At 43.5% G+C, this 14,366-nt stretch overlaps 1 protein-coding gene across 14 annotated transcripts in view; it reads left to right on the top strand.

Annotated features, from left to right (window-relative positions):
- The window catches only part of SOX5 (SRY-box transcription factor 5), a 607,462-nt gene that overhangs the window by 317,387 nt on the left and 275,709 nt on the right, over positions 1–14,366 (top strand). For 3 of the 14 annotated variants that reach the window (XM_039698244.1, XM_039698245.1, XM_039698247.1), the window contains exon 1: positions 11,471–11,766. The exons of 6 other annotated variants lie outside the window; for them this stretch is intronic. In XM_039698244.1, coding sequence (XP_039554178.1) covers positions 11,729–11,766 — 38 coding nt within the window. In that variant the 5' untranslated portion in view covers positions 11,471–11,728. Of the gene's footprint in view, positions 1–2,898; positions 2,998–10,925; positions 10,945–11,469; positions 11,767–14,366 lie in introns of those variants that run through there. 5 more of the 14 variants (XM_039698243.1, XM_039698234.1, XM_039698232.1 and 2 more) reach the window with 4 other exon arrangements.

A 14,366-nucleotide genomic window follows, 5' to 3' on the forward strand; every position in this document is an offset into this window, starting at 1 on the left:
TTCGTGTGAGCTACTGGACCTGCTTACCAGAGAACATGAGTAATTTCTGCTGTTACATGAATTGTTCTCCTCTTAACAAAAGCCATCTAAAGGATGGGCTGCCAGTGCAAAACACAGTTCCTCAGCCCCTTGGTTTCCAGGCCTGATGCCCCTGCAGCTGCAGGAGAGAATCTGTCCCATTTCACTTTCCCATTTCCTCCTCCTCTCTTAGTCTATATTGCATCTGTTTTAATCATCAGTGTTCTGTATGTAACATCTCTCAAAGTCTAATCCATTGCTATGGACCCACCTAGTGACGGCTTTACAGATCCTTTATAGTCATAAAGGCACTTGTAAAAATCTTCTCATTATTTTTCTTAGGCTTGGGTTGTTTGGTTTATGGGGTTTTTGGGGGGTTTTGGTGTTTGAAATATATCTCAGTCCCCAAAATGAACACTTTCTTTGAATTCTTCCTTCAGTGAGAAAGCAGTGATACTCAGGTGGTTACACGTGAATAAAAGCCCAAGTGCAAGGAGTGTGGTCACACTTCTCAGAAATGACCACAAATGCCATGTAAAATACATCACAACAAGTAAGAATTGTCTGTGCTCTGAGTGTGAGGAAGCTTTCATTCACTGTATGGGACTGGAAGAGATCTGTCCAGTCTGGAGTGATCTGAGAGGGCTTCCCAGGGCTCCTGCTCTGTGTTGGAGCCACTCAGGAGATGCTCTCAGCCTGGAACCTCTCTGGATGCACAAACTGCAAAGAATTAGCACATGCTGTGCCTCTCAGAGATAATCTACTGCCTTGTTGCCTTGTTCAGTGATACCTATGACATTTTTGGACAGCCAGAAGCAGCTCAGCAACAGCTGGCTTCAGTGACTGATGCTGAGTATCTGAAAATGCTGGGCAGCTGCTCCTGGTTTGTGCAGAGTGGTCATGTGTAGTCAGGCTAAAATAAATGAGGCAGAGGTGCACAGGACTGGCTGTTCACGTGATGTGGGATCCAGTTTAGTGTATGCCAGGTGTCTGCTGCCTTTGGGCAGGGATTGGTAGGGATGAGCCTCCTCCTGCTATTCCTGCTGTTCCTGCACCTGAAAATCTGAGCAGTCCAACAAACTGCTCCTCAGAGGTTTGCTCACTGTTTGCTCCCCATTTAGTAACCCCCTGTGTTATATTAATGACTGAATATTCACATATGAGCATTCCTTGTGGTACACAGATCTCGTGTGTAACAACCTTTAAAACACAATTTTAGGAATTTTTCATTTATCTCCTTTAGGGACAGGCTGCAGGTCCTGTTTGGACACTGGAGAGAGTGACAGAGATTTTGAACATTTACAAGTAAAGAAACTGTGTTTGCAAGTAAAGTTTTAGTGCAATGAGATATTTCATAAGGTTTAAAAGAAATATGTCTTTATTTCAATTTTTTAAAAAACGCAGTGAAAAACCAAATTATTTCCTAGTCATATTCAATTGTACAAGGCTTAAGAGGGAAATCTAACCTGTAGCCATTCTTCTGCAATATTAAGGACTGGCTACTGTCAAAGAAAAAAAGTGAAGGAAAAGCAGATGCTAAACTCATCAAGTGAAGAGCAGCAGAGCAGTGGGTAAAGTTGGACATATCAAAATGTGCGACTGGAAATTGATGATGAGCTGAAATAGGGCTGCTAAGTTAATATGTATCCTTTCCTTTTAATACTGGCTTCTAACCTGTAAGGTTGGAGAAAGCCATTTTTCTGCTTCTCTTTAATTGAACAGTAGAATTGATGCTGAGAATTAGTCTAATGACTTTTCTTTCCTTACTTGATAAATTGGTTGAAATGGTAATAAAAAATAAAATTAGGAGACATATAGATGAGTGTTGTGATACAATGGCTATCCATCAGCATAGCTTTTGTAGAGAAAAATAGGTATAAAGATAATTGCTTGAGCTTGTCAACAAATAATGAAATACAATCATTAGACTTTTTTCCCTTCAATGGCAGTTTTTGAAAAAGACCTCAACAAGGTGCTTGAATAGATTGACTTCCATATGAGGAAAAAAGCTACGAGCCTTTTTAGAGAAAAGATAACAAAAATAGAAGTTTATTAAATAAAAGAAAGGGAGAACAGTTACTTTTTATTTTCTCAGTTACAAGAACGAGTCAGTCAATTGCAAACACACAAAATAGGAAACAGTCTTTTATGTAACTTGTAATTTACATCTGGCTCAGAAGTAACATACATTTGGATTTATATACTTTTATGAAGTAGTAAAATAGTTAAAGCTTTCAGCAGGAGGTGAGGGACAGGACTAGGTTTTCCCCCCTCATCACAGAACACCTGTCCAGTCTGGGCCCCCTTGTTTAAATACCTAGGAGATAATATAATGGACACCCGACTCTTATTTGATGCAGGCTTTGTGTCTGAGGCAGAGTCCTCACTTAAATTCAGTGGGGATTTTTCAAACTAACATGAGAAAAAATTGCTTTTACTAAGTGATGTACAGTTTTTTCATGCAATGAAACACAAATCCTGGCAAAGTCATGTTTTTGTGGCCCTGTGTGTCATGGCCCACGAATCACCCTAAAAGCTGTGATCTTTTTAGAGATTATGGGCACAAGGCTCTGTATGGCTGCCTCTGTGCCAAATGCCTGTCCTGGCTGCATACAGCAGATTTTAACTTTGACTGCAGTGTTGGGACCCTTCTGGAAAATTTATGGCAAGCTGGAAAATAACTGAAAAAGTCAAGGCCAGTTAAAAAACAAACTAACAAACAAAAAAACTGAAGAAGAAGAAAGTTGCTGTCTCCTTCTCCTTTTATTTTTCCACCCAATTTGCACTTCTGGAAACACCTGCTGCCGTTCTGTTGCTGGCTCAGACTCTGCTAAGAGAACAAGTTTCACCTGTGACATTCTCCCTGTTGAAAGCCCTGCCCAGAGTCTGAACCACATTGCTCTCAAGAAAGGGCAGCAGCCACAACTGCCAGGAGAAATGGGTGGCAGGACTGATCCTGTGGGGGCAAATGTTAAAAAGGTAAGTCCAAAGGTGATTTCATTTCTTGAAAAAGTGTTAAAAGGCTGTCTTATATCTGATGTGGTGGTATTACACTCCTTCTTGCATTTTGATGTTTTTCTCTGTATGGCTCGGACTGTTAGCATTCAGAAGTTGCCTAATTTATTTTATTTTATTTATTGGATGGGGTCAGGCACTTTGTAAATTACGGACTGCATTCTCAGTGAATCAAAATATTTAGGTTGCTTGTGTGGTTCAATCCTTGGCATCGTGTCACTAATTACTTTAACACAACTCTGAAATAATGACAAAAAGAAAATGCATTGAAAAGAAAGAGAAATTAAACTTTGTACAACAAAACAAAAGCCACATTAGAAATAGAAAATGTTATTGAAAGCAAAAAGTGGGTGACCAAATGTGCAGTCTGGATTCAGTACAACGTTACATGGCAAGAGAAGAGACACTCAGCTCTGGATCTTCTCCAGGCAGAGGCAAATTTATGACATAAATTTTCTTTGATAAACATTCCTGAGAAACTTCTTTGTGTTTTTATCTTAATGAATGTCTGTCTCAGTCCCGTGGTCTTATTTTTTTTATTCCTATGGTTTTATATTCTTTTATATCTCCTTTCTGATTCTTTTATATTCTGAATATACCTCAATGGCAACTGTTGAAGATCTGTCTTACAAGCTAATTGGTACTAGAAGGCAGTCAGCCCTGTGCCTGGGCTGCATTAGGGCTTCTGAAGAGGGTCCCCAGATATTCGGATTTTCCCATATTTATGCTTCAGAACTCTGTGGCAGTATTTTCTGCCTTTTTCCCTGTACAAGGTACAGCAGCATTCCCAGGGGCCTTGAGCGTTCTACCCCGGCAATGTTTCTGTCCCAAGTAATGAGAGATGAGAAGCAAGAGTTAAGCCTCCATAGAAATAGCAATAACAAGCCATTGGTCTGCTTTATACCATACTTAGGTATTTATTTCTCTGTAATGGTGGCTGAATTGAAGTCTGTGTGCTGAAAGTAGGAGTTTAGATTTTTGCTCTTACTCAGAAGTGGAAAATCACTTATGAAACTTCATCAGAGCACCGTTAAAATAAATTAAGGGTTACAGATGCCTTTGTAACTTTAAAAATGAGCTGTAACTCTACATACTCATTGATTGCTGATCACTGTTCAAGGTGTAAGATGGCAATGTGTTTTATATCTCCTTCCCTTGCATTTAATGTCATTAGAATCACTGCTTAATTTAGTTTGATCTTCACAGTGACTCGTATAACAAGTTAAATATCAATAGACTACATTTAATAAACACTGATTTGTATTTATCTTATCATAGACTATATACATAATGTAGGGATCTCATGCATGGCATACCAGAAAGGAATATAGTTCCAAATTTGTTCTGAATTTGACATTTCGGTATTTCTATTTATGAAACATTTTCTAGATACCAGATACACGAGTCCTTATGATTATACAGACTAAAAGAGAATAGAATAGATAAGGAGTTTACAGGATGTAGGAATGGTACCTCTTTTTGTGTTCTCTAATTACAATTGCAGTCAAAACTGTAAACTGGTTCAGACAGAGGATATTTCTTACAAAAGGCCTAATTTGTCACTGTTCCTCCAGTAAAAAGCGAATACCTAATGTTAATATTATTTGAAAGAACTTTATGTTGCTACTTTTCGTAATCCAGTGAAGCATATGAAATGGAGGGCAACCATGAATTAAACTCTGCTTGAGTCATGCACACCTGCAAAGAGTTCAGTCTGGTTAGCTCAGGGTGGCTGCAGCTCTGTGCTAAAAGTGTCACAAATGGCTGCAGTGGCACCACAGGGAAACCACTTCTAGCAGGAGGAGCAGACAGTCCGTGTGTGTGGGTGTGGAGAATCTGGATGGCAAACACCAGGGCAAACCTCATGACCACAAGAGGAAGGCTGGAATGCCTTCACAAAACACATTTCTGGGTGATGTGGACTACTCCAAAAACCCCCTTGCACTTCTGGTTGCATGTTGCTTGATGATCCATGGAAGCAAAGCTGTTTGTGTTAAACCCTTGTCCTTGCTGTACAAGCTAGAGCAGACCAGAGTGGAAAAAGCAGTGGGATTAGAAACACAGAGACCAAATGTGATGACTAACCTTGTGCAGTGGGTCAGTCAAAAAAAGAGACAGAATTGTTATTGTGGGAGTGATGAGGATGTGGAGGGATAAGAATTGTGAGAGCCATGAAGAAAGGCCCAAGGGGTCGAGCAGGGAGATCTCAATTTCAGTTTGAATCAATTGATTGATTCAATTTGGAATCAGCTCGACAATTATTATCTACTATCACAGATAGACAAAAATTCCAATTACAAATTTAAAAAGTTGTGGGTTTAGGATGCTCAGGCTGAGAAGCTGATGTTGCCTGTTAAGTGTTGATGTCTGCCAAGCCCTCCTCTGCAGGAGCACCACGGAGGGGAAGGGAGTCACTGCCCTTGGCTGGCTCTCTGTGTGCATGCTGGGGTGTGGTGGCAGGCACTGCCACCCTCCCAGCAGGCTGGGAATGGCACTGAGGGACAGCATTCCTGCTGGCACTGCACCTGGACAGGCTGAAGGCTGGACAGGGAACAGCCCTGACCCTCACAGGACCATGCCTGCGAGCAGGATGGGATGGCCCATGCCACATAACTGCACTGGAAAAAGCACTGTAAAAAAAAAAACAACAAAGCAATAGGCTCCGGGATGGCATGGCCCATGCTGCATAACTGCACTGGAAAAAGCACAGTAAAAAAAAAAAAAATCAAAGCAATAGGCTCCTATTTTAGTAACATTTCATGTTCAGAACCTTAACTGGATTTCAAATTTACAGTTCCTCATTATCTTCTTAAATAATTTCAATCACAGCTCCTATCCATGGGTATGCTCTCTATTTTTATGGCTATTTTTTTAATGGTCCTGGTTTTGTTTATTTTTTTTCAAACTGCTTCTGTGCAGACCAAGGATACTAAGACAAATAGTAGAGACCTTGTATACAGAAATAATAAAACAATAATAACCCCCAAAACAGAGGGGGTTGGGAGAGTGAGAGACCAACACACAACACAAAAGCAGGACTGTGCCACCTCACTAATATTTCTCAGTTTTACAATTAAAAGTTACTCATTGCTAAAATAGACATGTAATTTAATTTTAAATGTGTTTACGTGTACTGTTTTAATTTCTATGAATCCCTCCTTATATTAGAGTTTGAAAATATGTTAATGTTGAGATTGCTTTACCCTGGTTGATTCAGAGTGGGCAGGATAAAAGAGTGAGTTTCAATCTCCTTTAAAAAAATAGGGACTTTATTGTAATATTCAGGGAAGTTTGAATTTGGATTAAGGTTCAGATTTCTTTTTAAGGGTAGTACCAGTCCTTTTTTGCAGGGAGGGTTGCAGATGGTAGGGCCTTGCTAAAAGTGCAAGTGAATAATTGATAAATGAGGGCTTCCCACTTACAAATGAGATGGTTTTACTTTTCCTTGAAGAAATGCAGTAAATTGAAAAACTCTAAATAGCACAGAAATTTCAGTCCTCCAGACCGCCTTCTCCTTCTCAGATTTTGCTATACTATATTCAGCACTCAGTTTTGCCAACACTGAACATGCCTGATGTGGCATTTACATTCTTTAAAAAAAGCATAGATTAGTTTTATTTCTAAGAGTTAACTTCTCCTCTTGACACATGTACTTAATTCCCATTAATGGAAATGGCAGCTAGGCATGCACACTGGAAGGAAAAATCTGTTCCTGAGCATATGATCCAAACTGCATTGTAGCTAAACATTTCCATGCTCTGAAGCAAGCACTCATTATTTGCAAGATATTTTTCATAATGAATGCATCAGCCCCGCTCTATTCTCCCTCCACTCTCCCATAGTGTGTTGCAAAACACCCTTTCTTAGGAGTCTTACGGATTCATTCTTAATGCTGCAGTTGTTTTGAGTGTGTGCCTAAAAAAGAAAATCCATTTAGGATCTTCAGAGTTTTGCATATTTTCTGTGAGAATTTTCCAGTAAATCGTTCTGTGGAACATCTTACATTGCCTTGGACTTCGTAGGTCTCTATTATTAAAACCTACAGTGGAAATAACAAAACCCAAAAAGCTCTTTTTTTCCCCCCAGATCTTCCTTTGCCTACAGTATTGCAGTATCTGTCAAAGGCACTAGACTGAAGTGATATCATTTAAGGATTAAAAAAAAAATTCATTTAAGGTTTTCCTTCTTCCAATATGCTTGTGTAAAGACTTGAGGATTCTGCCTGTGCAATATTCCAGAGTTACAGGATTTCTAGCTTGAGCTGGGTGGATAATTGATTTTTTTGTTTACTTCTTGAACTGGAGAACCACAATACCAAAAAAAACCCAAACAGTTAAGCACAAAAATTCTTATAGAAGTTTATGATTTCAATTGTGTGCCCTCATCCAAATGAAAATCAGAGCTTTTTTTTTTTTTTTTTTTTTTTTTTTTAGTTCAACCCAAATTGTCCTCTTTTACTTTTACTTTTTTATTTAGGCACCCCTTAAAGGAAGCAAAGCAAGAGAAATGCAGTTTCACTGAATTGCTAGGGGAGTAATAAGAGGGTTTTCATTTTTCTCATCAGTTAAAAACATTTGAACTTGTGTCTGAATTCTCAGTTTGAGAAGAAAGAACTGTGAGCATTAAATGTGGATGCTGGAGGTTGCAAGTGGGTTTTGTAGCTACCACCCACTCAGTAAAAAGGGCCACCTAAAAAGAGCTTCCTATTACTAGTCAAAAGTTTCAGATCCAGATAAAATTTCTTACGTTAAAAACTGGACAGTTGCATGTTATGTACATTTTCTTCTTTCTCAGTGGCTAGTTATCTGAATTTCTCAGTTTTTCCACTTTCTGATGTGCTAGCAGACTTTGTGACATGTCCTGGCAATTTCTAAAAAGCAAGCTAAAAGTCAATATGAAATGATTTTTAGAAGGGTTTCAAGACTCCCTCAAACCACTTAACTTGCCTTTTCTCCATCTTGCAATTGCAGCTGAACTTCTTATGAGAAAGTAATTTCATCAGAAAGTCTATACTTAACTGTCTATATTCCAGTAATATCTATATTATCCTTATAATCCAGTACAGGACAAGGATACTGTAATACCAAATTACTACAACAGCAACAGTAAGTTGGTTTTTTCTCCTCTTTGGACACCACTCCCCAGTCATCTGGGAGCAGGAGCTCAGTAGTTACAGAAAACATTAGATGAAGGTAATGGGGAAGAAGGTACCTGAGCACAAAATGTATTGGGCTAATAGTAATTGTAAACTGGGTTAAGTAAAAGAAGAGTTCTTGTCAGAACCATTCAGGGGAGAGATCTCTACTTCCTTTCTTACTTCCATTTCCCCTCCCCTCCTCAGCTCTCCCTTTTGCTCAGTTATCTTAGTTTTCTCCCACACACTTTTATTTTTCATTTTTTCCTCCTTTTAATATGGTTCTTTCTGCCTCTTCCTCATCTAGCCCATGTCTTCTTCTATAATCCCTGATGTTGATGGTGGTTGCTTTGGTTTCTAATCATATTAGCTGGGAGCCAGCAGACCAGGAGCCCCAGTGTGCCAGGAATAGTACCAGCTTGGGGGGTGTGATCAGTGTCCTGGAAAAGCTCAGGTGGGAAATGATATGGGAAAGGGGAAAATCCATGTGAACAGACAAAGGAAGGACATGGTGGAAGAAGGGCAGCTGTGGAGCAGAGCTGAGTTGGTAAAAGGACATGAGGTTAGAGCTCATGGAGCTAACGTACCATGGTATTCCTGTTCTACCCAAATGATCAAGATTTATACTTCTTTTAATAAAAGGTGCTCCTGATTTTCTGCCAGATGTGGCTACTGTGTAGCTGCACTCTGTAAACTTCTCCCAGGGCCAGGCGTGAGGGGAGCAATAGAAACAGGGGAAGCAAAGCAGAGCTGGGACAGGAGGAGCAGCATTTATGGATGGGCAGTGGTGCATCAAGGGGAAAATGAAACACCAAGAAGAGGGGCCCTACAGAATGGGGATACAGAAATGAAGCATGTTTTAAACAAAACAGTAAAACTAAAAAAAATCTGTAGGGGAAAAAAGCTCAAATATATGTATATATTAAAAAATATATTTGTATGTTTCAGCAGCATAAGGGCTGTTGTTGAGTGCGAGGCATGTGGGGTCTTTGTTTTTCATCCTTTTGCTGGAGTTGGCTAACTGTGTCAACTTGGGCAAGCTCCTAAGCCTGCCTGCATCTCAGTTTCCTTATTTGAGGCCAAATTCTCTTACTAAGTAGCCTCCTACTCCACACAGAGATTTGCTGATTTGAATGGAGCCCCTGCAGAGTGAGATACTTTTCAATACAAATAAAGTTTTGGAATCGGCCCTAATTATATTTATTACCTGCAGAGGAGTAATGTGATACTTAACATGGTTTGAGACCCTCAGATGAAAGAGAAAGTATTCGCAATTGTTCTTTTTAATCATCTGCTGCCTTTTCAAAGTCTACTTCATGGCTGTCCTAAAAGGGATAGCCACTAAAAAACAAATGAAAAATCCGTGTAGATATTAGCAGGTTTGTCAGGCTCGCATGAATGGACCTCTGTGGAAAATATTATTAGCTGGGGGCTACCAAAGGGAGGTGGTTCACCCTGGCCCACGGTGAGCAGCCAGGAGATCTCGCTGGTGCCAGGATCTCAGTTGTGGAGGGCTGGAGCTGGCGGGGAGGCAGGCTGGGGCTGCCCGTGCTCATCCCCTTTGTGCCGGGGATGCTGGCGCTGTGTGCCGCGCTCCCACAAGTTGGGAGTGGGCTCTCTCCTGCTGATCAAAGGCAGCAGCCCCGATCCCAGCTGGCAGTGCCTTTACACCAGGGCTGGACCGACTGGCCTCTGCATCAGCCTGCTGGTTTCTAGCACATGCACCGGGAGCAAAAAGCAGCAAATTAAACAGCGTAGCTGTTGGATATTGAAAATAATAAGCTTTTCTATTTGGCGTTTTTCTTAAGCCAGCGGGCATGGAAATGTTGAAAGTTTTATGGATGCTCCGTGCAAATATGTGTATATATTTGAAAAAGTAAACTTGCCATCTCCGTGCCACTGGGAGGCAGGGATGAGAGGGGTGGCACTGGGGGCTGTGGGGTCACAGCCACGTGGGTTTTAAAGGCCCTTAATGCTGTCCAGCTGCAGATGAAAGCGGGGGGAAGAGAGAAAAGAATCAGGGCAGGGGCACTGGAAAGAATGGGGCACAGATACGTGCTCCTGTGTGGGTGTGAGCGCACGTGTGTGCGGAAGAACAGGGCGCCCAATTTTTTTTTTCTCTCTTTTCTCCCCTTCCCCTCCCGCCCCTCGCTGCGGGTTCAGTGCCAGGCCGGACCCGGGCAGACTGTCGCGGCATTGTGCGCCGCGCTGGCACGGCAGCCCGGCTGGTCCCCGCCGCTCGGACGGGCATTTATCAATGTCCTTCCCCGCGGCGCTGCCCCGTTCCCTGGGAGCGCCCGGGGATGCGCCGGGGCCCGGTACCTGCCCGCCCTCCCCGGCCGGCAGATCTTTATCTTTATCTTTACCGGGGTAACTGAGAGCGGCCGGGGCTGCGCTCGGGCAGCCAGCCCAGGGCTCTGCGGCCGCGCCTCGTCCACTTCTTCTCAGCGATGGTCCGGGCAGGGAGAAACGAGAGGGAGCCCGGGCCAGGGACTTCTGCTCGCCCGGAGAGTGGGGAGGGGAAAAAGGGCGGTGTGATTAACCAGAGAACGAGAAAAAGCCCCGACAGATGAACGGAAAGTTTATTTTTGTTGTTGTTCGAACATCCGTGTGTGCGCGTCCGTGTGCGCGCCCGCTGTTTTGGCATGTGGCTACCTTTTCCCTCGCACACAACAGGGCTGTTTGATGGAGTTTGGAGCTGAGGAAACTTTGGGTTTGTTGCCAGGACGGTTCGCAGCACTTTGTGGAAAGCAAGAGCTAACAGTGAGACCGACAGAGTGAGTGACAAGTTGTTTACAGGTTTCCTTGAAGGGGCCTCTGCTATATTTCAATCTGTCAAAGTTGCTTTTCTTCCCTCAGAACAATGCCTGATTGTTGTGCGGGTGATTTTTTTTTTTTTTTTTCCTTCCCCTACCCAAAGAGGGAGAGAGAAAGAGGGAGAGAGAAAGCGAGAGACCGGGAAGGGTGGGGGGAAAGGAATGAAAATTCTTGGGAGCACAAATGCCTTTGGTAACATTTTTATGCGTTTAATCTCTTCTCCCCTATTTCAACTCCGAGAGTTGATAACTGTTTCAATTTAATCAGTCCGCTCTTGTTTTATCTTCTTTCTCCACTGATCTTCCTCAGCGTAGGGGATTTGCTCCTGGTTTGCCGGTTTAGGTGGATTGTCGGACTGCTTTTTGTTATTTTCCCCTCCTCCCCCCGCGCCCCCCCTCCCCTTGATCCCCTCCACGTTTTTTTAGGACACTGGAGGAGTTGACTTTTCCCGTTTGGCGGCGGCGGGCGAGCAGGAGCGGGAGGAAAGGCCGGGCCCCCGGGGGTCGCGCGGCGGGGGGAGCTGCGCGCTGCGAGCGCTGCGAGCGCGCTGCCCCTTTAAGAGACTGGTCAAGGAGCCCTCGCTCAGAGCGAGCGAGCCGGGAGGGAGGGAGGGAGAGGGAGGGAGGGAGAGAGCGAGCGAGAGAGAAAATCAATCGGTTTAGAAGGTTTGGACTCACTTGACAGGTTCAGTTGGAGGCGACCATAGGTGGCTGCTGTGACAAAGGGAAATTGTGCTTTTCCAGCATGCTAACTGACCCTGATTTACCTCAGGAGTTTGAAAGGTGAGTCGAGTTGTTGGGGCGGGGGTGTGTGTATGCGTGCGGGGGTGTCTCTTCCTTTTTTTTTTTTCCTTTTTTTTTTTTTTTTCTTTTTTTTTTTTTTTTTTTCTCCTCGTTCTGCTTCGTGCTTTGTTTGTTATTGCACTATTATTTCTATTTTTTTTTCCCCCTAATTTCTCCGCGTGTGCGCGGATGGGCAGCGGGCGCACGGGCGCGCAACTCCGGCAGGAGGCCGGGCGCGGAGGCGCTGCCCCGGCGCCGTGCCGCTCCCCGGGCTGGCGGGCTCCGCCGAGCCCCGGCTTTGTTCCGGGGCCGCAGAGCCGCCGTGCCCTGCTGCTGCTGCACACCCTCCGCCGGCCCAGCCCGGCCGCCCGCTGCCCGCGGAGCCCCCGCCGAGCGGCCCGGGGATGCCCGGCGGCCGCCCGGCTCCCGGGCATCCTCCAACTCCCGGCCTCGGGCTCCCGTCAAACTTGGGAAGGCGCTCTGCCGAGCACATGACCTTTTGTTGATCTAGCAGGAGCTATTATTTTTAGGCAAGTTAGCATCGCAGTCCTCCGTCAGGAGAACATCTTTCTGCCTGAGGAGAGGGTGGGGGGGGAAGAAACCCAAAGGGAAGAAGAAAGGGAAAAAGTGAAACTCTTGCCTCCCAAGTTTTGGCCGTCGCCTCTCCCGCGGAGTGTCAGGAGCCGGGTCTGGGTATGACGAGCGGGCTTCGGCTGTGACGTAGCTGTGCCCGTCTCCCCCTGCCCGAAACAGGAGCCTTCCCTGCTCGGAATCGAGTTTTTGCTGTCACTGGTGGTGGCTTGTGACCTCCGAGAGTTCGGTCCTTATTCCATAGGATCTGCTTCTCCTGAGATGTTTGGAAGCGTGTGCTCGGGCTCTCGTACGTCCGTGCGTGGATGGTCCCGCATCCCTCCCCTCCGGCACCTTCTTTAAAGGTTATTAATAGCCCCCGGTGCGGCTGCAGTAAACAATCCAAACTTTCATTTCGAAGCAGTAAATGAAAGAATGCCAGGATGCGCGTTACTGAGGTTTTTCTCATCTTCGTGAAAGCTACCTCCTGTATAAACATTTGGTTGTATCTGACTATGCAATACAAGCTAGGTGCTAGACCAGCTGGTTAAAAATATGCTAAGTCAAGCTGTTCATCGTTCAAACCTACTGAATTTGATAGTAAAGGCATAGAAAAGAAGGCAAGATAAAAACATTTTAAGTGGGCTGAGGAACACGCATGCAAAGGAAGGACAGGAAAGAACACTTGAATTAAAAGATCGGAGAAAATTAAAATTTGGAAATGCAGAAAAGAACTATTTTAACACTTTCAATCCTTGTTCTGAAACTAGAACGCTTCCTTACTAGAAAGTGAAATTGGCTAGGTTGCTCTACTCCAAGGTTGTCTTTAATGCAATTAATTTTCCAGACTTGGAATACTTGGCATTTTCCTTCGGTTTGTTAGCATTACAATAATAGGACAAAATTGGTTTTGTTCACGTGCACTGCATTAACTTAGTTCAACTACCTGAGGAAACTGTTACTGTTTCTGATGTCAGATTTGATCTGGCATCACGCTCATGTATTTGTCTTTTTCAGGAAATCGATAGATTCAAGTATTTCATGTGCCTCACTAAGTTTACACATAGAAATTTATAAGCGAGCGATTTTGATTATTCTTTGAACTTTGTGATGAACACAATGCTTGTAAACTCTCTGAAGCAGAAAGAAGTCCTTTCATTTTCCTGCTGGGGGATTTTTTCTTTAGCTGAAGTCTCTCTGCGTTATAAATATAGATATTTATATAAATTTTATATATAAACAAGTCATTTGGGGCAGCCATCATCCTTAGAATGAGCTTCTCTACTCCCTTCTTTTCTTTTTTTTTTTTTTTTTTTGCCCCTAGGCATACGTTTCATTTTCAGAGATCCCAGCTTTGCTCTTGTAAACATTCTAGTTAAATAATCAATACGCTGCTCTCCTTTTGCCATGCAGATAATGGCAAGCAGTAGAAATGGGAAGCAATAAAAATGAACCTCAGGACGTGCAATTTTTTTGAAATTTCTTTTTTTTTTTTTTTTTAAACAATTTTCCCTCTGCAGTTGAAATTGGGGGATAGAGACCGGTACCTTTGTTAATCATTACCATTTGTTTACATTGTGTGTGTTTGACTACAGTCACACACACACATAGACAGACCCAGGCACTGTCCATGTCATACGAGTGTGTTTGTCAGGGAGCAGCCACGAGGACACACTTCTTCCTGCACAGGGATCCTCAGAGCACAGACGCCTGCAGAGTTGGGCTGTGTGTGTGCACGATGCACAGATCTTTGTTTTCTAGATGTTTGTGGCAGGTTTTTTTCTTGGATTCTCAGTCAGCACAGTTCTTGGAGCGCATTTCCGCAGTCGCTTGGGGTCCAGCTTGTCGTATCAGCGTGTCCCACTTCAGTTCTGTTACTATTACCCGTCTCCCACTGCTGGCTTTGAAACTTGAACAGCAAATGACAGGGAGGTAAAGATTTGTCAGGCAAAGTTGTTTGCAGCTCAGGTCTCAGAGCATCCGTGTGTCTCTCAGGAGGTCGCTCCTCTCTCCCCGTTGCCTTTCCTGTG

This window comes from Passer montanus, unplaced genomic scaffold (genome assembly GCF_014805655.1).
Source record: "Passer montanus isolate IOZ18808 unplaced genomic scaffold, ASM1480565v1 scaffold122, whole genome shotgun sequence".
In the NCBI taxonomy this organism is placed as follows: domain Eukaryota; kingdom Metazoa; phylum Chordata; class Aves; order Passeriformes; family Passeridae; genus Passer; species Passer montanus.